The sequence below is a fragment of the Oncorhynchus keta genome, unplaced genomic scaffold (genome assembly GCF_023373465.1).
Source record: "Oncorhynchus keta strain PuntledgeMale-10-30-2019 unplaced genomic scaffold, Oket_V2 Un_contig_349_pilon_pilon, whole genome shotgun sequence".
NCBI lineage: Eukaryota > Metazoa > Chordata > Actinopteri > Salmoniformes > Salmonidae > Oncorhynchus > Oncorhynchus keta.
This window is the reverse complement of record NW_026287285.1, coordinates 217,543-241,995: the sequence shown is the minus strand read 5'-3', so window position 1 is coordinate 241,995 and position 24,453 is coordinate 217,543. Positions and strand designations below refer to the sequence as shown.

General features: G+C 42.8%; 3 protein-coding genes across 11 annotated transcripts; all 3 read right to left on the bottom strand.

The window, feature by feature from the left end:
- Window positions 1–179: 179 nt before the first annotated feature.
- On the bottom strand, window positions 180–7,732 carry LOC118376423 (zinc finger protein 501-like). Its single transcript, XM_052508353.1, has 4 exons — window positions 7,137–7,732; window positions 6,504–6,601; window positions 6,106–6,214; window positions 180–1,799 (listed from the first exon to the last, which is right to left on the bottom strand). Exons 1-4 carry the CDS (start codon window positions 7,363–7,365, stop codon window positions 799–801), a joined length of 1,437 nt encoding a protein of 478 aa, XP_052364313.1. The 5' UTR covers window positions 7,366–7,732; the 3' UTR covers window positions 180–798.
- LOC127924013 (uncharacterized) lies at window positions 1,855–4,619 on the bottom strand. Of its 9 annotated transcripts, none has more exons than XR_008116558.1 (4): window positions 3,528–4,619; window positions 3,288–3,407; window positions 3,000–3,059; window positions 1,855–2,881 (listed from the first exon to the last, which is right to left on the bottom strand). XR_008116558.1 is itself a non-coding variant. In XM_052508359.1 (4 exons), the coding sequence occupies exons 1-4, from the start codon at window positions 3,903–3,905 to the stop codon at window positions 2,549–2,551; spliced, it is 951 nt and encodes a 316-aa protein (XP_052364319.1). In that variant the 5' UTR covers window positions 3,906–4,619; the 3' UTR covers window positions 1,855–2,548. The 9 variants fall into 9 exon arrangements, 4 of the variants coding, with proteins under 4 accessions (XP_052364319.1, XP_052364317.1, XP_052364320.1 ...); XR_008116560.1 differs by having other exon boundaries at window positions 3,288–3,347; XM_052508359.1 differs by having other exon boundaries at window positions 3,288–3,467.
- A 1,866-nt stretch (window positions 7,733–9,598) lies between the features above and the next one.
- Window positions 9,599–23,098, bottom strand: LOC118376421 (zinc finger protein ZFP2-like). The gene is made up of 4 exons (XM_052508350.1): window positions 22,440–23,098; window positions 21,885–21,982; window positions 21,572–21,749; window positions 9,599–11,047 (listed from the first exon to the last, which is right to left on the bottom strand). Exons 1-4 carry the CDS (start codon window positions 22,792–22,794, stop codon window positions 10,077–10,079), a joined length of 1,602 nt encoding a protein of 533 aa, XP_052364310.1. The 5' UTR covers window positions 22,795–23,098; the 3' UTR covers window positions 9,599–10,076.
- Window positions 23,099–24,453: the final 1,355 nt, after the last annotated feature.

Sequence of the window (24,453 nt, the reverse complement as noted above, 5' to 3'; positions counted from 1 at the left end):
ATAAATACAAACACAATGACTTGTGCCACTTACTTACTTATATAATCGTTGACACTTTGCAATAGTGTTACTGGAATTAAAGTCCTACATGTTTTATTACCCAATTAAATTAAACACGGTCCACTCCTAAGAATTTGTAAGACTCTTTTTTTTGTGCATAAAATGGACAGAGACCAGTCTGGAAATCAATCAGCAGCGTTTATTCTCCAGAACTGAACATGAAACATTATACAACGGGTTCTAAACTGAAAATGACGTCATTAGTCTTCGTACCGTCTCTTCTCCACACCGGTACAAAGGCTGTATAGTTCTCAAGCCTTCCCACATCGTCTCCCACCAATTTAGATCATTTATGACCGAGACATGGTCTCCTTGTGTAGATCAGCATTCTAGCCAGTCTGACGATAAGTTCATTCATTTCTACCAGTCATTGTTCTAATTCTTGATTATATTTACACACATTATATTCAGTACTAGGATTAAAAGAAAATTCATACATATACAGTAACATAATTAGTATTCTGATTAGTCAGTCCTGATTGAAATGTATACAGAATTAGTCATTATTGATGAAAAAAATCCCTTAACAAATAGAAAATCATATGATGAACAACAGAGGGTTTATACTTATCAAATCAATCAAAGCTCATCAAAACCAAATAGACAATTTTAAATATTGAATCTGATATTAGACACGATCATGTCTCTAAATGAAAAAACAACAAAAGTAAAAAACCTTTTTTCTGGTTTCATACAATTTGATTTCACGTGGCATGAAACAAAAACACAAATGATCAGTCAGAAACACAAGTCAGAACACAGCCTCTCTATTCTCTCATGTGATTTCAGGTCCTCTGACTGGGAAAATGTCTTTCCACACTGAGAGCAGTGGTATGTCTTCTCCTCCTGTGTATGTATTCTTTCATGCTTATTCAGCTGCCTTAACCAGTTAAATCTCTTTCCACACTGGGAGCAGTGGTAGGTCTTATCCCCTCCTGTGTGTTTCCTGTCATGCATAATCAGGTCTTCTAACTGGATAAACCACTTTCCACACGAGGAACATTGGTACTTTTCCTTTTTGTATGTGTGTATATGCTCATGGAATTTCAGAGTTCTTAAACTCAGAAAACTCTTTCCACAATGTGAACATGTGCTAGACTTCTCTCCAGAGTGCATTTGCATATGATCTTTGAGGTCCCTTAACTGCCTAAAACTCATTCCACACTGGGAACAGTGGTAAGGCTTTTCTCCTGTGTGTATTCTCTCGTGTAATTTCAGATATTCCGATCGTCTAAAACGCTTTCCACAGTAGGTACAGTGGTAAGGCTTCTCACCTGTGTGAATGCTCTCATGCCTTTTCAAGGTTTTTAACTCTGAAAAAGCAATTCCACATTTGGAGCAGTGATAAGGCTTCTCTCCAGAGTGTATTCGCTTATGACTTTTCAGACTCCCTAACTGAGTAAAACTCTTTCCACACTGGGAACAGTGGTGGCGCTTTTCTCCTGTATGTATTCTCTTATGATCTTTCAGGTCCCTTGACTGGTTAAAACTCTTTCCACACTGGAAGCAGTGGTATGGCTTTTCTCCTGGATGTATTCTCTTGTGCTTTTTCAGGGACCCCATCTCAGTAAAACTCTTTCCACACTGGGAGCAGTGGTAAGGTTTATCACCTGTGTGTGTCCTCTCGTGTCTTTTCATGGTCCCGAACTGGGTAAAACTCTTTGCACACTGGGAGCAGTGGTATGGTCTTGCTGGTTTGGACGTTTCTTCCTCTGGTTCCTCAGAGTCTGGTCTTTCTCCTGCCAAAAACAAACAAAGTGTTTATTTAATCATAGAGACATGAATGAAACATCCACATGATTCCACATATTTATTCCAAATCAGATCCATGTTACAGTGTGGCTTTAGAGGAATACAGAGAGATTCTGGTAACTAGCATTAGCGCAATGACTGGAAGTCTACAGGTACAGTAGCATATGCTAAGGTACCTGTATTCCCAATCTGGCCCTCATACCATCACGGTCACCTAATCATCCCCAGTCTACAATTGGCACATTCATCCCCCATCCTCTCCCCTGAAACTATTCCCCATTTCATTGGTTTAAATGAGAATGTGTTCTCAGTCAACTTACCTGGTAAAATAATGGTTAAATGAAATAAGGGCTAAATGAAATAAGGGTTAAATAAAATAAGGTCTAAATGAAACAAGGGCTAAATGAAACAAGGGCTAAATAAAATAAGGGTTAAATAAAATAAGGGCTAAATAAAATAAGGGCTAAATAAAATAAGGGCTAAATGAAATAGGGGTTAAATGAAATAGGGGTTAAATAAAATAACGGCTAAATAAAATAATGGTTAAATAAAAGAAAGAGGGAAAAAGAAAGACATCCAGTCATTTCACTAACACTAGTTATTATTGGCTCACAAAACAACCTCTTCAGTTCCTTCCTGCTGCACACAGACACCATAACAATGGTATCCAGGACAACCAGAAAGAATCTCACGGTGTTCCGACATTAAAAAACAACACATTCAATGTAGAACTTCACTAGAATGTCCATACAGGGGGATTCCTCACTACCTCCTCACTATGTGTCATCCTTCTACGGTAGAATGTCCATACAGGGGGATTCCTCACTACCTCCTCACTATGTGTCATCCTTCTACGGTAGAATGTCCATACAGGGGGATTCCTCACTACCTCCTCACTATGTGTCATCCTTCTACGGTAGAATGTCCATACAGGGGGATTCCTCACTACCTCCTCACTATGTGTCATCCTTCTACGGTAGAATGTCCATACAGGGGGATTCCTCACTACCTCCTCACTATGTGTCATCCTTCTACGGTAGAATGTCCATACAGGGGGATTCCTCACTACCTCCTCACTATGTGTCATCCTTCTATGGTAGAATGTCCATACAGGGGATTCCTCACTACCTCCTCACTATGTGTCATCCTTCTACGGTAGAATGTCCATACAGGGGATTCCTCACTACCTCCTCACTATGTGTCATCCTTCTACGGTAGAATGTCCATACAGGGGGATTCCTCACTACCTCCTCACTATGTGTCATCCTTCTACAGTAGAATGTCCATACAGGGGATTCCTCACTACCTCCTCACTATGTGTCATCCTTCTACGGTAGAATGTCCATACAGGGGGATTCCTCACTATGTGTCATCCTTCTACGGTAGAATGTCCATACAGGGGGATTCCTCACTACCTCCTCACTACGTGTCATCCTTCTACGGTAGAATGTCCATACAGGGGGATTCCTCAGTACCTCCTCACTATGTGTCATCCTTCTACGGTAGAATGTCCATACAGGGGGATTCCTCACTACCTCCTCACTACGTGTCATCCTTCTACGGTAGAATGTCCATACAGGGGGATTCCTCACTACCTCCTCACTACGTGTCATCCTTCTACGGTAGAATGTCCATACAGGGGGATTCCTCACTACCTCCTCACTATGTGTCATCCTTCTACAGTAGAATGTCCATACAGGGGGATTCCTCACTACCTCCTCACTATGTGTCATCCTTCTACGGTAGAATGTCCATACAGGGGGATTCCTCACTACCTCCTCACTATGTGTCATCCTTCTACGGTAGAATGTCCATACAGGGGGATTCCTCACTACCTCCTCACTATGTGTCATCCTTCTACGGTAGAATGTCCATACAGGGGGATTCCTCACTACCTCCTCACTATGTGTCATCCTTCTACGGTAGAATGTCCATACAGGGGGATTCCTCACTACCTCCTCACTATGTGTCATCCTTCTACGGTAGAATGTCCATACAGGGGGATTCCTCACTACCTCCTCACTATGTGTCATCATTCTACGGTAGAATGTCCATACAGGGGGATTCCTCACTACCTCCTCACTATGTGTCATCCTTCTACAGTAGAATGTCCATACAGGGGGATTCCTCACTACGTGTCATCCAGTAAGCAGTAGCAGTACAGCAATTTAACACCACCAGTTAGTCCTAGCAGTAAGGGTACATTACATACAGCAATTTAACACCACCAGTTAGTCCTAGCAGTAAGGGTACATTACATACAGCTATTTAACACCACCAGTTAGTCCTAGCAGTAAGGGTACATTACATACAGCTATTTAACACCACCAGTTAGTCCTAGCAGTAAGGGTACATTACATACAGCTATTTAACACCACCAGTTAGTCCAGCAGTAAGGGTACATTACATACAGCTATTTAACACCACCAGTTAGTCCTAGCAGTAAGGGTACATTACATACAGCTATTTAACACCACCAGTTAGTCCTAGCAGTAAGGGTACATTACATACAGCTATTTAACACCACCAGTTAGTCCAGCAGTAAGGGTACATTACATACAGCTATTTAACACCACCAGTTAGTCCTAGCAGTAAGGGTACATTACATTACATACAGCTATTTAACACCACCAGTTAGTCCTAGCAGTAAGGGTACATTACATACAGCTATTTAATACCACCAGTTAGTCCTAGCAGTAAGGGCACATTACATTACATACAGCTATTTAACACCACCAGTTAGTCCTAGCAGTAAGGGTACATTACATACAGCTATTTAATACCACCAGTTAGTCCAGCAGTAAGGGTACATTACATACAGCTATTTAATACCACCAGTTAGTCCAGCAGTAAGGGTACATTACATACAGCTATTTAACACCACCAGTTAGTCCTAGCAGTAAGGGTACATTACATACAGCTATTTAACACCACCAGTTAGTCCTTTTAATACCACCAGTTAGTCCAGCAGTAAGGGTACATTACATTACATACAGCTATTTAACACCACCAGTTAGTCCTAGCAGTAAGGGTACATTACATTACATACAGCTATTTAATACCACCAGTTAGTCCAGCAGTAAGGGTACATTACATTACATACAGCTATTTAATACCACCAGTTAGTCCAGCAGTAAGGGTACATTACATTACATACAGCTATTTAACACCACCAGTTAGTCCAGCAGTAAGGGTACATTACATTACATACAGCTATTTAACACCACCAGTTAGTCCAGCAGTAAGGGTACATTACATTACATACAGCTATTTAACACCACCAGTTAGTCCCAGCAGTAAGGGTACATTACATACAGCTATTTAACACCACCAGTTAGTCCTAGCAGTAAGGGTACATTACATACAGCTATTTAACACCACCAGTTAGTCCTAGCAGTAAGGGTACATTACATACAGCTATTTAACACCACCAGTTAGTCCAGCAGTAAGGGTACATTACATACAGCTATTTAACACCACCAGTTAGTCCAGCAGTAAGGGTACATTACATACAGCTATTTAACACCACCAGTTAGTCCTAGCAGTAAGGGTACATTACATTACATACAGCTATTTAACACCACCAGTTAGTCCAGCAGTAAGGGTACATTACATACAGCTATTTAACACCACCAGTTAGTCCTAGCAGTAAGGGTACATTACATACAGCTATTTAACACCACCAGTTAGTCCAGCAGTAAGGGTACATTACATACAGCAATTTAACACCACCAGTTAGTCCTAGCAGTAAGGGTACATTACATTACATACAGCTATTTAACACCACCAGTTAGTCCTAGCAGTAAGGGTACATTACATTACATACAGCTATTTAACACCACCAGTTAGTCCTAGCAGTAAGGGTACATTACTGTTAATGAAGCAATACAGACCACATTGAGAGTAATATATCTGTAGATCAGCTGTTAATGAAGCAATACAGGCCAACTTGAAGTGTCTTGAGTTTAGTTGCCTGTTCAACAGTCTTGTAAAGATAGGGGGGGTTGACTGGGACAGGCAATGTAATATCCATAATGTTTTAAGGATAAGTTTTTGTAAAACAAGCACCTTACATTGGATCATCTTGAAACTTTCTCTCGAAAGCTAACTTTCATCAAGGTTTTATATGGTCAATTGGTTGTCTCTTTTCATTGGCAGAATCCTTTTTCAGTGTTATGATATTCATAACATCCATATCCACCAGTCTATCTTCCTGTCAACTAACAGAACTCTGCTGGTTGTCCTGGTAACAGATACCAGTTGTATTTGTTCAAACTAAACTAAATCACTTACTTTGAGGAGTCAAAACTGATCCTTTCTTCTTCTTCTCCTCTCGCAGTAAGGTGCTACTGGGAGAGGAACGACACGGGGACTGCGGGAGGGAGGAAGGGCTAGCGTTGTCCTGGTAACCATAAAGAGGGGACACAAACACATATCATTATGGATGCTGATGTCACTGTTGTCATAAAGTGATTTACAGAAACACAGCCCAGACCCAGATAGAGCAAGCTGTATGCTAGACCAGACCAAGCTGTATGCTAGACCAGACCAAGCTGTATGCTAGACCAGACCAAGCTGTATGCTAGACCAGACCAAGCTGTATGCTAGACCAGACCAAGCTGTATGCTAGACCAGACCAAGCTGTATGCTAGACCAGACCAAGCTGTATGCTAGACCAGACCAAGCTGTACCATCTGGTGTTCTGATCTGGAGAGACTCTTCTCTGCCTCGTCAGCATCAGGATGTTGTTGAGGCTCCCCAGAGGATCCACCATAGTCATGTCTCTCTCCTGTGTGAATGAGAACATCAAACAGATGGTAAACATATTATATACTATTGCAATCAGAGTCTTACAAGAGGCATGAATATATCTAAACAGGGCCCAAATGTCCACTTTCATCATGATGCACTTTAATTTACGATGCAAATGTAAAAGGGTCGTTCCACTAAATGGGTGCATTTTTCGTCCACTTCGATATTTTAAGTATGAATTAAGCACCAATATTGCATTTTAAAAGCCTGTTATATTAGATGAGGTGCACTTTAATGTAGACAACATGGAGAATTCAATACATCTAATTTAAAAGTCCCATTAGCAGAACGACCGAGTTTCACCTTGTCCGCGCAGGGATTTGAGTTGCAACGCTCTAACCACTAGGCTACCTGCCACCCCGATATGTGTGCCACTGCCAGATTGCCCCTTCAACAATTCCTACAGTACTGAACAACATATTCAAGTGTAGAACTTCAGTATAATGCCCTTTAAAACCACACATTTGTTCAACAACTGCAGTTTGTGTCCCTGTTTTTAAGACAATACTCACTGGTGTTAACAGGATCTTCAGTCTCCTCCTCTTGAATTGAGATAGCCTCCTCTTCCTCTTTTACTCCAAAAGGTTCTTTCTCTTCTTTCACTGTAATGTCCACCTCTTCTTCTTCTAATGTGACAGTCTCCTCTTCTTCCTTTTTTATTCTTAAAGCTTCTTCCTCTTCTTCTTTTACGATGATGTTCAGCCCTAGAGCTTCTTTCTCCGAATAGCTTAGTGAGCACATGGTCGCGATGTTAGCAAGCTAGATAGTTAGCATTAGCGTTTAGCCTAGTGCAGTAACGTTAACAATTTAACAAATTAGCCAATTTCATTTAACAAGCAAATAACTTATTTTTTTCAACTAGTCAATAAGTAAAACAGAATGATGTTTAAAAACACTGACATTAATATAAACAAGACTGGTTTAATGTGCGCTACCGAAGTGGTTGAATCAGTAGTCTTTTACTGCCGTTGAAGCTTTCCGTCCACTAGATTATACGTCACGCAAGAAACATCACCTGAAAGCCTTCCATCGCCATCTGCTGACCGGAGTGGGTAACGCAGATTGGTAAAATCTCCATTCCATAATTTATTCTGGCGAACAATGTCATAAGAAGTAATTTAAAAACAACCAGATGTTATGTTCTCTTACTTCATACAGCCAATACTTTCCTCCAGGGCTGACCTGCCCATTAGGCAACAAAATGTCGATGGCCACATAAATAAAAAATGGGCCAAGACACATGGCTAACAACACATAATTGGGGTGGCTGGTCGCCTAGTGGTTAGAGCATTGGCCTAGTAACCGAATCCCTGAGCTGACAAGGTAAAAATGTGTCATTCTGCCCCTGAACAGGCAGTAAACCCACTGTTCCTAGGCTGTCAATGAAAATAATAGTTTATTCTTAACTGACTTGCCTAGTTAAAGGTAAAGTAATTCTGCCCAAAAACAATGAAAACGTCTCTCTCTCTTTAGGTGAGTGTTGGTGCCCACTTTGTAAAAGGCAACATGGACAGATAGGACTACCCGTGTCGAGCACATGCCCCTTTACCCTTCCTGTCTCTAAAGTGCTTCTCTATTGGCCCAGAGTCGTTAGGGGAAGGTTTGGCCCAGTGTGGTTAGAGGAGGGTTTGGCCCAGTGTGGTTAGGGGAGCGTTTGGCCCATCATGGTTAGGTGAGGGTTTGGCCCAGCGTGGTTAGGTGAGGGTTTGGCCCAGTGTGGGTAGGTGAGGGTTTGGCCCAGTGTGGGTAGGTGAGGGTTAGGCCCAGCGTGGTTAGGGGAGGGTTTGGCCCAGTGTGGTTAGGGGAGGGTTTGGCCCAGCGTGGTTAGGGGAGGGTTTGGCCCAGTGTGGTTAGGGGAGGGTTTGGCCCAGCGTGGTTAGGTGAGGGTTTGGCCCAGTGTGGGTAGGTGAGGGTTAGGCCCAGCGTGGTTAGGGGAGGGTTTGGCCCAGTGTGGTTAGGGGAGGGTTTGGCCCAGCGTGGTTAGGGGAGGGTTTGGCCCAGCGTGGTTAGGGGAGGGTTTGGTCCAGCGTGGTTAGGTGAGGGTTTGGCCCATTGTGGTTAGGTGAGTGTTTGGCCCAGTGTGGTTAGGGGAGGGTTTGGCCCAGCGTGGTTAGGGGAGGGATTGGCCGGCACGTCCTTGTCCCATCACGCTCTAGTAACTCCTTGTGGCGGGTCGGGCCAATGCACGCTGACTTCCGGGTTAAGCGAGCAGTTTGTCAAGAAGCAGTGTGGCTTGGCGGGGGTCGTGTTTCGGAGGACGCAAGACTATCGACCTTCGCCTCTTCTGAGTCCGTATGGGAGTGGCAGCGTTGGGACAAGACTGTAACTACCAATTGTAGAGAAAAAGGGGCCTTTGTAGCAAACGATCAGTGGTGTTAAACTCTGGATGTCTTGATGTCATTGTATGTTTTTAAACTGTGGGCGTCAGTGGGCGTGGCCTGAAATATTTATTTATACATTTTTTATTTAACATTTATTTAACTCGGGAAGTCAGTTAAGAACAAATTCTTATTGACAATGACAGCCTACCGGGAAACAGTGGGTTAACTGCCTTGTTCAGGGGCAAAACAAGTCGCCTGGATTGACTTGAGATGGTGCCTGTTTTAGTGGTTCCATTCTCCATCAGTAGAACAGCAATCTACTAGGGTGAAGATCTCAGATCTTTCATTGATTTCCCAGCATCCTCTCTTTCAATCTTCTCTGGTCATATAGGAGAAGATAATTTCTGATCTCCTCCAATGAGTTTTGAAGGGGGGTCGCAAGGAATCAAGGAAAGACTTTAGGGTGGTAGGTAGTCTAGTGTTGGGCCAGTAACTGAAAGGTCGATGGTTTGAATCCCCCAGCCGACTAGCTGATAAATCTATCGATGTGCTCCTTGAGCAAGGAACTTAACCCCTAATTGCTCCTGTAAGTCGCCCTGGATAAGAGCGTCTGCTTAATGACTCAAATGTACACATTTCACCAGAACAAGTAACCAGTTTCATAGTCCTTTATCTTGACGAATAGTTGCACATTTACTCAATAAAAAACGAATTAAAGATGTTTCAAAGTTCAAAGGTTAGAATGAAAATTCTGTTAAGTTACATTTTGAAATATCCAAATGATAAGATTTTTTGAGCTAATAGTTTGTATCCAATCAAAGTTTATAATCAAAACAAAATAGAAAATGCATTTGATCAAATCTGAACATGCCTCAAGATGAAAAATAGAAAAAACACATTTAGGCCTATTTGTGAGTATGATTTTATATATACAAATTAGATTTCATGGATTTCATTAGATTTCAACACATTCTCAGTCAAAGAACAAAGGTCAGAACACAGCCTCTCTTTTCTCTCATGTGATTTCAGGTCCTCTGAAAATTAGTGACATGAAGAGTGTATGTATTCTCTCATGCTCTTTCAGGACCATTAATTGGGTAAAACTCTTTCACACTGGGAGCAGAGGTGAGGCTACCCTCCTTTGTGTGTCACCACATGACTTTTCAGGCTCCTTAATTGGGTAAAACTCTTTCCACATTGGGAGCAATGGAAAGGCTTTTCTCCTGTATGCATTCTCTCATGCATTTTCAGGCTCCCTGACTGGGTAAAACCCTTTCCACATTGAGAGCATTGGAATGGCTTTTCTCCTGTGTGTGTCCTCTCGTGCTCTTTCAGTGTCCCTGACCAGCTGAAACTCTTTTCACAATGGGAACAATGGTATGGCTTTTCCCCTGTGTGTATTCTCTCATGTGATTTCAGGTTTACTAACAGGATAAAACTCTTTCCACACTGAGAGCACTGGAAAGGCTTCTCTCCTGTGTGAATCATCTCGTGCGTTTTCAGGTACCGTAACTGGCCAAAACCCTTACCACACTGAGAGCATTGGTAAGGCTTATCTCCTGTGTGTATTCTCTCGTGCTCTTTCAGTGTCCCTGACCAGCCGAAACTCTTTTCACAATGGGAACAGTGGTACGGCTTTTCCCCTGTGTGTATTTTCTCATGAGATTTCAGGTCCCCTGGTCGAGAAAATGTCTTTACACACTGAGAGCATTGGAATGGTTTTTCCCCTGTGTGTATTCTCTCATGAACTTTCAGTTCTGTTGACTCAATAAATCTCTTACCACACTGAGAGCATTGGTAAGGCTTATCTCCTGTGTGTCGTCTCTCGTGCGATTTTAGGTTACATAAATGAGTAAAACTCTTTGCACACTGAGAGCAGTTGTAAGACTTCTTCTCTGCGTGTGTTCTCTTGTGGTTTTTAAGATTCCCTAAATGGTTAAAACTCTTTGCACACTGAGAGCAGTTGTAAGGCTTCTTCTCTGCGTGTGTTCTCTTGTGGTTTTTCAGGCTCCATAAACGGGTATAACTCTTTCCACACTGGGAACAGTGGTGTCGTCTCACTGGTTCAGACGTCTCTGGTTCCTCTGAGTCGGGTCTCTCTTCTGCCAAATACAAACAGAGTGGTTAAACAGGGAGACCTGAATGAAATCTCAGCATACATTTTAGTCATTTAGTCAGACAATCTCTTATCCAGAGAGACTTAGAGTCAAGTGCTCTTAGCATGTGATGCATGTGCTCCATTGTCTCTTAGCATGTGATGCATGTGCTCCATTGTCTCTTAGCATGTGATGCATGTGCTCCATTGTCTCTTAGCATGTGCTCCATTGTCTCTTAGCATGTGATGCATGTGCTCCATTGTCTCTTAGCATGTGATGCATGTGCTCCATTGTCTCTTAGCATGTGATGCATGTGCTCCATTGTCTCTTAGCATGTGATGCATGTGCTCCATTGTCTCTTAGCATGTGATGCATGTGCTCCATTGTCTCTTAGCATGTGATGCATGTGCTCCATTGTCTCTTAGCATGTGATGCATGTGCTCCATTGTCTCTTAGCATGTGATTGTCATGTGATGCATGTGTTCCATTGTCTCTTATTGATGCATGTGCTCTAGCATGTGATGCATGTGCTCCATTGTCTCTTAGCATGTGATGCATGTGCTCCATTGTCTCTTAGCATGTGATGCATGTGCTCCATTGTCTCTTAGCATGTGATGCATGTGCTCCATTGTCTCTTAGCATGTGATGCATGTGCTCCATTGTCTCTTAGCATGTGATGCATGTGCTCTATTGTCTCTTAGCATGTGATGCATGTGCTCCATTGTCTCTTAGCATGTGATGCATGTGCTCTATTGTCTCTTAGCATGTGATGCATGTGCTCCATTGTCTCTTAGCATGTGATGCATGTGCTCTATTGTCTCTTAGCATGTGATGCATGTGCTCCATTGTCTCTTAGCATGTGATGCATGTGCTCCATTGTCTCTTAGCATGTGATGCATGTGCTCCATTGTCTCTTAGCATGTGATGCATGTGCTCATGTGATGCATGTGCATTGTCTCTTATGCATGTGATTGTCATGATGCATGCTCCATTGTCTCTTAGCATGTGATGCATGTGCTCCATTGTCTCTTGAGCATGTGATGCATGTGCTCCATTGTCTCTTAGCATGTGATGCATGTGCTCCATTGTCTCTTAGCATGTGATGCATGTGCTCCATTGTCTCTTAGCATGTGATGCATGTGCTCCATTGTCTCTTAGCATGTGATGCATGTGCTCCATTGTCTCTTAGCATGTGATGCATGTGCTCCATTGTCTCTTAGCATGTGATGCATGTGCTCCATTGTCTCTTAGCATGTGATGCATGTGCTCCATTGTCTCTTAGCATGTGATGCATGTGCTCCATTGTCTCTTAGCATGTGATGCATGTGCTCCATTGTCTCTTAGCATGTGATGCATGTGCTCTATTGTCTCTTAGCATGTGATGCATGTGTTCCATTGTCTCTTAGCATGTGATGCATGTGCTCCGTTGTCTCTTAGCATGTGCTCCATTGTCTCTTAGCATGTGATGCATGTGCTCCATTGTCTCTTAGCATGTGCTCCATTGTCTCTTAGCATGTGATGCATGTGCTCCATTGTCTCTTAGCATGTGATGCATGTGCTCTATTGTCTCTTAGCATGTGATGCATGTGCTCCATTGTCTCTTAGCATGTGATGCATGTGTCTCCATTGATCTCTCTAGCATGTGATGCATGTGCTCCATTGTCTCTTAGCATGTGATGCATGTGCTCCATTGTCTCTTAGCATGTGATGCATGTGCTCCATTGTCTCTTAGCATGTGATGCATGTGCTCCATTGTCTCTTAGCATGTGATGCATGTGCTCCATTGTCTCTTAGCATGTGATGCATGTGCTCCATTGTCTCTTAGCATGTGATGCATGTGCTCCATTGTCTCTGTGAGCATGTGATGCATGTGCTCCATTGTCTCTTAGCATGTGATGCATGTGCTCTATTGTCTCTTAGCATGTGATGCATGTGCTCTATTGTCTCTTAGCATGTGATGCATGCATGTGCTCCATTGTCTCTTAGCATGTGATGCATGTGCTCCATTGTCTCTTAGCATGTGATGCATGTGCTCCATTGTCTCTTAGCATGTGATGCATGTGCTCTATTGTCTCTTAGCATGTGATGCATGTGCTCCATTGTCTCTTAGCATGTGATGCATGTGCTCATGTGCATTGTCTCTTAGCATGTGATGCATGTGCATGTGATGCATGTGCTCCATTGTCTCTTAGCATGTGATGCATGTGCTCTATTGTCTCTTAGCATGTGATGCATGTGCTCCATTGTCTCTTAGCATGTGATGCATGTGCTCCATTGTCTCTTAGCATGTGATGCATGTGCTCCATTGTCTCTTAGCATGTGATGCATGTGCTCCATTGTCTCTCCAGCATGTGATGCATGTGCTCCATTGTCTCTTAGCATGTGATGCATGTGCTCCATTGTCTCTTAGCATGTGATGCATGTGCTCCATTGTCTCTTAGCATGTGATGCATGTGCTCTATTGTCTCTTAGCATGTGATGCATGCTCCATTGTCTCTTAGCATGTGATGCTCTTATGTGATGCATGTGCTCCATTGTCTCTTAGCATGTGATGCATGTGCTCCATTGTCTCTTAGCATGTGATGCATGTGCTCCATTGTCTCTTAGCATGTGATGCATGTGCTCCATTGTCTCTTAGCATGTGATGCATGTGCTCCATTGTCTCTTAGCATGTGATGCATGTGCTCCATTGTCTCTTAGCATGTGATGCATGTGCTCCATTGTCTCTTAGCATGTGATGCATGTGCTCCATTGTCTCTTAGCATGTGATGCATGTGCTCCATTGTCTCTTAGCATGTGATGCATGTGCTCTATTGTCTCTTAGCATGTGATGCATGTGTTCCATTGTCTCTTATGTGATGCATGTGCTCTATTGTCTCTTAGCATGTGATGCATGTGCTCCATTGTCTCTTAGCATGTGTCTCTTAGCATGTGATGCATGTGCTCCATTGTCTCTTAGCATGTGATGCATGTGCTCCATTGTCTCTTAGCATGTGATGCATGTGCTCCATTGTCTCTTAGCATGTGATGCATGTGCTCCATTGTCTCTTAGCATGTGATGCATGTGCTCCATTGTCTCTTAGCATGTGATGCATGTGCTCCATTGTCTCTTAGCATGTGATGCATGTGCTCCATTGTCTTGTGTGATGCATGTGATGCATGTGCTCTATAGCATGTGATGCATGTGCTCCATTGTCTCTTAGCATGTGATGCATGTGCTCCATTGTCTCTTAGCATGTGATGCATGTGCTCCATTGTCTCTTAGCATGTGATGCATGTGCTCCATTGTCTCTTAGCATGTGATGCATGTGCTCCATTGTCTCTTAGCATGTGATGCATGTGCTCATTGTCTCTTAGCATGTGATGCATGTGTTCCATTGTCTCTTAGCATGTGATGCATGTGCTCTATTGTCTCTTAGCATGTGATGCATGTGCTCCATTGTCTCTTAGCATGTGATGCATGTGCTCTATTGTCTCTTAGCATGTGATGCATGTGCTCATTGTCTCTTAGCATGTGATGCATGTGCTCATTGTCTCTTAGCATGTGATGCATGTGCTCATTGTCTCTTAGCATGTGATGCATGTGCTCCATTGTCTCTTAGCATGTGATGCATGTGCTCCATTGTCTCTTAGCATGTGATGCATGTGCTCTATTGTCTCTTAGCATGTGATGCATTGTCTCTTAGCATGTGATGCATGTGCTCTATTGTCTCTTAGCATGTGATGCATTGTCTCTTAGCATGTGATGCATGTGCTCTATTGTCTCTTAGCATGTGATGCATTGTCTCTTAGCATGTGATGCATGTGCTCTATTGTCTCTTAGCATGTGATGCATGTGCTCCATTGTCTCTTAGCATGTGATGCATGTGCTCCATTGTCTCTTAGCATGTGATGCATGTGCTCCATTGTCTCTTAGCATGTGATGCATGTGCTCTATTGTCTCTTAGCATGTGATGCATTGTCTCTTAGCATGTGATGCATGTGCTCTATTGTCTCTTAGCATGTGCTCCATTGTCTCTTAGCATGTGATGCATGTGCTCTATTGTCTCTTAGCATGTGCTCCATTGTCTCTTAGCATGTGATGCATGTGCTCTATTGTCTCTTAGCATGTGCTCCATTGTCTCTTAGCATGTGATGCATGTGCTCTATTGTCTCTTAGCATGTGATGCATGTGTTCCATTGTCTCTTAGCATGTGATGCATGTGCTCCGTTGTCCTTTAGCATGTGATGCATGTGCTCCATTGTCTCTTAGCATGTGATGCATGTGCTCATTGTCTCTTAGCATGTGATGCATGTGCTCCATTGTCTCTTAGCATGTGATGCATGTGCTCTATTGTCTCTTAGCATGTGATGCATGTGCTCATTGTCTCTTAGCATGTGATGCATGTGCTCTATTGTCTCTTAGCATGTGATGCATGTGCTCTATTGTCTCTTAGCATGTGATGCATGTGCTCTATTGTTTTACATTTACATTACATTATGCATTACTATTGTCTCTTAGCATGTGATGCATGTGCTCCATTGTCTCTTAGCATGTGATGCATGTGCTATATTGTCTCTTAGCATGTGATGCATGTGTTCCATTGTCTCTTAGCATGTGATGCATGTGCTCCATTGTCTCTTAGCATGTGATGCATGTGCTCCATTGTCTCTTAGCATGTGATGCATGTGCTCTATTGTCTCTTAGCATGTGATGCATGTGCTCCATTGTCTCTTAGCATGTGATGCATGTGCTCTATTGTCTCTTAGCATGTGCTCCATTGTCTCTTAGCATGTGATGCATGTGCTCTATTGTCTCTTAGCATGTGATGCATGTGCTCCATTGTCTCTTAGCATGTGATGCATGTGCTCTATTGTCTCTTAGCATGTGATGCATGTGTTCCATTGTCTCTTAGCATGTGATGCATGTGCTCCATTGTCTCTTAGCATGTGATGCATGTGCTCTATTGTCTCTTAGCATGTGATGCATGTGCTCTATTGTCTCTTAGCATGTGATGCATGTGCTCCATTGTCTCTTAGCATGTGATGCATGTGCTCTATTGTCTCTTAGCATGTGATGCATGTGCTCCATTGTCTCTTAGCATGTGATGCATGTGCTCCATTGTCTCTTAGCATGTGATGCATGTGCTCTATTGTCTCTTAGCATGTGATGCATGTGCTCCATTGTCTCTTAGCATGTGATGCATGTGCTCTATTGTCTCTTAGCATGTGCTCCATTGTCTCTTAGCATGTGATGCATGTGCTCTATTGTCTCTTAGCATGTGATGCATGTGCTCATTGTCTCTTAGCATGTGATGCATGTGCTCTATTGTCTCTTAGCATGTGATGCATGTGCTCTATTGTCTCTTAGCATGTGATGCATGTGCTCCATTGTCTCTTAGCATGTGATGCATGTGCTCATTGTCTCTTAGCATGTGATGCATGTGCTCCATTGTCTCTTAGCATGTGATGCATGTGCTCCATTGTCTCTTAGCATGTGATGCATGTGCTCTATTGTCTCTTAGCATGTGCTCCATTGTCTCTTAGCATGTGATGCATGTGCTCTATTGTCTCTTAGCATGTGATGCATTGTCTCTTAGCATGTGATGCATGTGCTCTATTGTCTCTTAGCATGTGCTCCATTGTCTCTTAGCATGTGATGCATGTGCTCTATTGTCTCTTAGCATGTGATGCATGTGCTCCATTGTCTCTTAGCATGTGATGCATGTGCTCCATTGTCTCTTAGCATGTGATGCATGTGCTCCATTGTCTCTTAGCATGTGATGCATGTGCTCTATTGTCTCTTAGCATGTGCTCCATTGTCTCTTAGCATGTGATGCATGTGCTCTATTGTCTCTTAGCATGTGCTCCATTGTCTCTTAGCATGTGATGCATGTGCTCTATTGTCTCTTAGCATGTGCTCCATTGTCTCTTAGCATGTGATGCATGTGCTCTATTGTCTCTTAGCATGTGATGCATGTGCTCCATTGTCTCTTAGCATGTGATGCATGTGCTCTATTGTCTCTTAGCATGTGATGCATGTGTTCCATTGTCTCTTAGCATGTGATGCATGTGCTCCGTTGTCCTTTAGCATGTGATGCATGTGCTCCATTGTCTCTTAGCATGTGATGCATGTGCTCATTGTCTCTTAGCATGTGATGCATGTGCTCCATTGTCTCTTAGCATGTGATGCATGTGCTCTATTGTCTCTTAGCATGTGATGCATGTGCTCATTGTCTCTTAGCATGTGATGCATGTGCTCTATTGTCTCTTAGCATGTGATGCATGTGCTCTATTGTCTCTTAGCATGTGATGCATGTGCTCTATTGTTTTACATTTACATTACATTATGCATTACTATTGTCTCTTAGCATGTGATGCATGTGCTCCATTGTCTCTTAGCATGTGATGCATGTGCTATATTGTCTCTTAGCATGTGATGCATGTGTTCCATTGTCTCTTAGCATGTGATGCATGTGCTCCGTTGTCTCTTAGCATGTGATGCATGTGCTCCATTGTCTCTTAGCATGTGATGCATGTGCTCATTGTCTCTTAGCATGTGATGCATGTGCTCTATTGTCTCTTAGCATGTGCTCCATTGTCTCTTAGCATGTGATGCATGTGCTCTATTGTCTCTTAGCATGTGATGCATGTGCTCCATTGTCTCTTAGCATGTGATGCATGTGCTCTATTGTCTCTTAGCATGTGATGCATGTGTTCCATTGTCTCTTAGCATGTGATGCATGTGCTCCATTGTCTCTTAGCATGTGATGCATGTGCTCTATTGTCTCTTAGCATGTGATGCATGTGCTCTATTGTCTCTTAGCATGTGATGCATGTGCTCCATTGTCTCTTAGCATGTGATGCATGTGCTCCATTGTCTCTTAGCATGTGATGCATGTGCTCTATTGTCTCTTAGCATGTGATGCATGTGCTCCATTGTCTCTTAGCATGTGATGCATGTGCTCCATTGTCTCTTAGCATGTGATGCATGTGCTCTATTGTCTCTTAGCATGTGATGCATGTGCTCCATTGTCTCTTAGCATGTGATGCATGTGCTCTATTGTCTCTTAGCATGTGATGCATGTGCTCCATTGTCTCTTAGCATGTGATGCATGTGCTCTATTGTCTCTTAGCATGTGATGCATGTGCTCTATTGTCTCTTAGCATGTGATGCATGTGCTCCGTTGTTCACATGACCCATCTGATCCTTTCAAGCACTTCATTGTAATTTTCAAACACCTACATTTTAAGTTTAATTGTTCTAACAGCCTATAATGATAAAAACTTCCCCCAGTAGAATAAAAAATTATATTTTTTTTATAAGCCTACCCAATGGTATTATGCATTGACATTCACATAATTAACTTCACTAGGATAGGGGGCAGCATTCGGAATTTTGTATTAAAAGCGTAACCCAAAGTAAACTGCCTGCTACTCAGGCCTAGAAGATAGGAGATGCATAGATATGGTAGATTTGGGTAGAAAACTAAAGTTTCCAAAACTGTTAAAATAATGTCTGCGAGTATAACAGAATGGATATGGCAGGTGAAAACGAGGAAAATCCAACCAGGAAGTACTATTATTATATCTATATACATTGTGTGCAAAAGGCATGAGGAGGTAGGCAAATAATTACAATTTAGCAGATTAACACTGGAGTGAGAACTGATCAGATGAACATGTGCAGGTAGAGATACTGGTGTGCAAAAGAGCAGAAAAGTAAATAAAATATAAACAGTATGGGGATGAGGTAGGTAAATTGGGTGGGCTATATACCGATGGACTATGTACAGCTGCAGCGATCGGTTAGCTGCTCAGATAGCAGAACTCTGCCAGGACCTAGGATCAAGAGAGACGCTCAAGTGTTTTAGTACTATATCTCTTGACACAATGATGAAAATAATCATGGCCTCTAAACCTTCAAGCTGCATACTGGACCCTATTCCAACTAAACTACTGAAAGAGCTGCTTCCTGTGCTTGGCCCTCCTATGTTGAACATAATAAACGGCTCTCTATCCACCGGATGTGTACCAAACTCACTAAAAGTGGCAGTAATAAAGCCTCTCTTGAAAAAGCCAAACCTTGACCCAGAAAATATTTTTTAAAAAAATTGGCCGATATCGAATCTTCCATTCCTCTCAAAGATTTTAGAGAAGGCTGTTGCGCAGCAACTCACTGCCTTCCTGAAGACAAACAATGTATACGAAATGCTTCAGTCTGGTTTTAGACCCCATCATAGCACTGAGACGGCACTTGTGAAGGTGGTAAATGACATTTTAATGGCATCGGACCGAGGCTCTGCATCTGTCCTCGTGCTCCTAGACCTTAGTGCTGCTTTTGATACCATCGATCACCACATTCTTTTGGAGAGATTGGAAACCCAAATTGGTCTACACGGACATGTTCTGGCCTGGTTTAGATCTTATCTGTCGGAAAGATATCAGTTTGTCTCTGTGAATGGTTTGTCCTCTGACAAATCAACTGTAAATTTCGGTGTTCCTCAAGATTCCGTTTTAGGACCACTACCACTCAGCCTTGTCTCAGGATGGTAAGTTGGTGGTTGAAGATATCCCTCTAGTGGTGTGGGGGCTGTGCTTTGGCAAGGTGGGTGGGGTTATATCCTTCCTGTTTGGCCCTGTCCGGGGTGTCCTCGGATGGGGCCACAGTGTCTCCTGACCCCTCCTGCCTCAGCCTCCAGTATTTATGCTGCAGTAGTTTGTGTCGGGGGGCTAGGGTCAGTTTGTTATATCTGGAGTACTTCTCCTGTCCTATTCGGTGTCCTGTGTGAATCTAAGTGTGCGTTCTCTAATTCTCTCCTTCTTTCTTTCTCTCTCTCGGAGGACCTGAGCCCTTGGACCATGCCCCAGGACTACCTGACATGATGACTCCTTGCTGTCCCCAGTCCACCTAGCCATGCTGCTGCTCCAGTTTCAACTGACCTGAGCCCTAGGACCATGCCCCAGGACTACCTGACTTGATGACTCCTTGCTGTCCCCAGTCCACCTGACTGTGCTGCTGCTCCAGTTTCAACTGTTCTGCCTTATTATTATTCGACCATGCTGGTAATTTATGAACATTTGAACATCTTGGCCATGTTCTGTTATAATCTCCACCCGGCACAGCCAGAAGAGGACTGGCCATCCCACATAGCCTGGTTCCTCTCTAGGTTTCTTCCTAGGTTTTGGCCTTTCTAGGGAGTTTTTCCTAGCCAACGTGCTTCTACACCTGCATTGCTTGCTGTTTGGGGTTTTAGGCTGGGTTTCTGTACAGCACTTTGAGATATCAGCTGATGTACGAAGGGCTATATAAATAATTTTTTTTATATATTATTATATATAAATTTGATTTGATTTTGATTTGAGTAGTCAGTCTGTCCATGTGATAGTAGTCAGTCTGTCCATGTGATAGTAGTGGTAGTAGTCAGTCTGTCCATGTGGTAGTAGTCAGTCTGTCCATGTGGTAGTAGTCAGTCTGTCCATTAGTGATAGTAGTCAGTCTGTCCATGTGATAGTAGTCAGTCTGTCCATGTGGTAGTAGTCAGTCTGTCCATGTGGTAGTAGTCAGTCTGTCCATGTGATAGTAGTCAGTCTGTCCATGTGGTAGTAGTCAGTCTGGCCATGTGGTAGTAGTCAGTCTGTCCATGTGATAGTAGTCAGTCTGTCCATGTGATAGTAGTCAGTCTGTCCATGTGATAGTAGTCAGTCTGTCCATGTGATAGTAGTCAGTCTGTCCATGTGGTAGTAGTCAGTCTGTCCATGTGATAGTAGTCAGTCTGTCCATGTGGTAGTAGTCAGTCTGTCCATGTGGTAGTAGTGATAGTAGTCAGTCTGTCCATGTGATAGTAGTCAGTCTGTCCATGTGATAGTAGTCAGTCTGTCCATGTGATAGTAGTCAGTCTGTCCATGTGATAGTAGTCAGTCTGTCCATGTGGTAGTAGTCAGTCTGTCCATGTGGTAGTAGTCAGTCTGTCCATGTGATAGTAGTCAGTCTGTCCATGTGATAGTAGTCAGTCTGTCCATGTGATAGTAGTCAGTCTGTCCATGTGATAGTAGTCAGTCTGTCCATGTGATAGTAGTCAGTCTGTCCATGTGATAGTAGTCAGTCTGTCCATGTGGTAGTAGTCAGTCTGTCCATGTGGTAGTAGTCATAGAAATGTTGAAGACTTATTTAGTGGGTCGGATACGAGGCAGGGGCTTCTAACGGTTACAGAATACAAAAATAAATTTGCGTAGCAGAAACCATGACGCCCTACCGGATGAGCTAAAATACGTTTGTCCCGCTCAGAGCATAACGACTCAGAGATGCCGTGGAGCCCCTGAGGAGAACGAGCGGTGTGCCAGCTAAACAACCAGTCCCCCAAAGCCAGCCAAACAAAGGAGCTGCCACCTGAGTGGCACAGCGGTCTAAAGCACTGCATCACAGTGCTTAAGGTGTCACTACAGACCTGGGTTCGATCCCAGAACCAACAGAACTCTGCTGGTTGTCCTGGTAACATATACCAGTGGGCAGATCTATTGTATTTGTTCAAACTAAACTACAGCACTTACTTTGATGAGTCAAATCTGATCCTTTCTTCTCTTCTCCCCCTCTCACAGTTCCACTCAGCCCCGTTGTTTTCCTGCAGTCCACCAGCAGCACAGACAACCTCTTCATACCCAGCAGTAAGGTGCTACCGGGAGAGGCACGACACGGGGACTCCGGGAGGGAGGAAGGGCTAGCGTTGTCCTGGTAACCATAAAGAGGAGACACAGACACATATCATTATGGATGCTGATGTCACTGTTGTCATAAAGTGCTTTACAGAAACCCAGCCCAGACCCCGATAGAGCAAGCTGTATGCTAGACCAGACCAAGCTGTACCATCTGGTGTTCTGATCTGGAGAGACTCTTCTCTGCCTCGTCAGCATCAGAATGTTGTTGAGGCTCCCCAGAGGATCCACGATAGTCATGTCTCTCTCCTTTGTGAATGAGAACATCAAACAGATGGTAAACTTATGATCTTCTATTGCAATCACAGACTCTTACAAGAGGCATTCATATATCTAAACAGGGCCAGAATGTCCACTTTCAACATCATTTTATAAAATATTGTTTATGATGTAATTGTAAAAGGGTCGTTCAGCGAAATGAGTGCATTTTGTGTCCCTTTGAAATTTGAAGTAGAAATCACCTATAGAGTTTTAAAGGTGTGTTATTGGATGAAGTGCAGTCTAATAGAACACATGGAGAACTCCATAAATGTTTACATTTAAAAGTCCCCAAAAATATATGTATCAATGGCAGATTGCCCCTTAAACATGTCCTACAATACTGAACAACATATTCAAGTGTAGAACTTCAGTAGAATGCCACTTTAAAACCACACATTAGTTCAACAACTGCATAGTTTGTACCCCTGTTTAAGACAGTACTCACTGGTGGTAATCTGATCTTCAGTCTCCTCCTCTTTCACTCCCAAAACGTCTTCCTCCTCTTTAATTGAGAAAGCCTCCTCTTCCTCTTTTACTCCAAGAGGTTCTTTCACTACATTTTCTTCTTTTAATGTTATGGCATCTTCCTCCTTTTTGATTCTGAAACCTATCTCCTCCTCGTCTTTTACTCCAAAAGGTTCTTTCTCTTCTTTCACTGTAATATCCACCTCTTCTTCTTCTAATGTGACAATCTCCTCTTCTTCCTTTTTTATTCTTAAAGCTTCTTCCTCTTCTTCTTTTACGATGATGTTCAGCCCTAGAGCTTCTTTCGCTTTCTCCATATTTCTTAGTGAGCTCATGGTCGGGGTGTTAGCTAGCTGGCTAGCATTAGCTATTAGCCTAGTGCAGTAACGTTCTCAATTTAACAAATTGTCGCATTTAATTTAACAAGCAAACACTGACATTAATACACACAAGAATAGTCTAAAGTGTTCGGTTTTATGTTCGCCAGGAAACCACCGCGTTGGTTGAGTCAGAAGCTTTTTGTCGCTGTTGAAGAAGCCTCCAGTTCCGTCCACTAGATTATACGTCACGCAAGAAGCATCACCTGAAAGACGCACGTCGCCATCTGCTGACTGGAGTGGGTAACGCAGATTGGAAAAATCTCCACGACATCGTTTATTCTGGCAAACCATGTCATAAGAAGTCATTTAAAAACAATCAGATGCTATGTTCTTTCTTACTTCTTACAGCCAATTCTCCCCTCCAGGGCTGACCTGCCCATTAGACAGGATTAGGAGACAGCTTGCCGATTGTAGCATATTCCCGAGCTAAATCGGCCAAGACGCATCTGCCCAAAAACAATGAATAATAATCTCACCCAGTGGCATATGGGCTATTGAAGTGAGCAGCCGAATGAAGCAGTGGCAGATGGGTTCTCCCTGTGTAGAGAACATGCCTCTTTGCCCTACTAGTCTCTAAAAGTGCCCTTTTTGGGTGGTGCTATTGGTATACATTTTCTGGGTGTAGTTGTAGAGGCTAAGTGAAAGTGAAAAAAATACAACAAAATATAGCTCTCTCTCTCTTTCATCTTCATTTTTAAAGAAATGTATTTGTTAAAAACTGCTAAACTATTGTCCTCTCTCTCTTTTTGAGTCAACTACTCACCACATTTGATGCACTGCAGTGCTAGCTAGATGTAGCTTTTGCTTTCAGTACTAGATTCATTCTCTGATCCTTTCATTGGGTGGACATCATGTCAGTTCATGCTGCAAGAGCTCTGATAGGTTGGAGGATGTCCTCCAGGAAGTTGTCATAATAACTGTGTAAGTATATGGAAGCCTTGAGAACCATAAACCTCCTAGGTTTAGTATTGAAGTCAGTGTACCCAGAGAAAGACGGAAACTAGCTGTCCTGCGGCTACACCACGGCGCTACCCTACAGAGTGCTGTTGAGACGGTGCTACCCTACAGAGTGCTGTTGAGGCTACTGTAGACCATCATTGCAAAACAGTGTGTTTTAATAAATTATTTGGTGATGTGAATATATATTTAGTGTATATTTTTTTTAATCTAAAAATGATAACTTTAATGTGAAACATGTTGTTTAAAAAAAAATAATTTCACTGAGGATCGTCCTCCCCTTTCTCGTCTGAGGAGCCTCCACTGATACATTCATACCTAGGCCTGACGTTACATCACACACGACCATACTGCCAGTCATATTGCAGACTGCACATTATTGAAAGTGTACTAGCTAGCTGTCCTCATTCAATACTGCAAGAATCATTTAGCTTTCCTCATTCAATACTGCAAGAATCATTTAGCTTTCCTCATTAAATACTGCAAGAATCATTTAGCTTTCCTCATTAAATACTGCAAGAATCATTTAGCTTTCCTCATTAAATACTGCAAGAATCATTTAGCTTTCCTCATTAAATACTGCAAGAATCATTTAGCTTTCCTCATTAAATACTGCAAGAATCATTTAGCTTTCCTCATTCATGGGGCGGCAGGGTA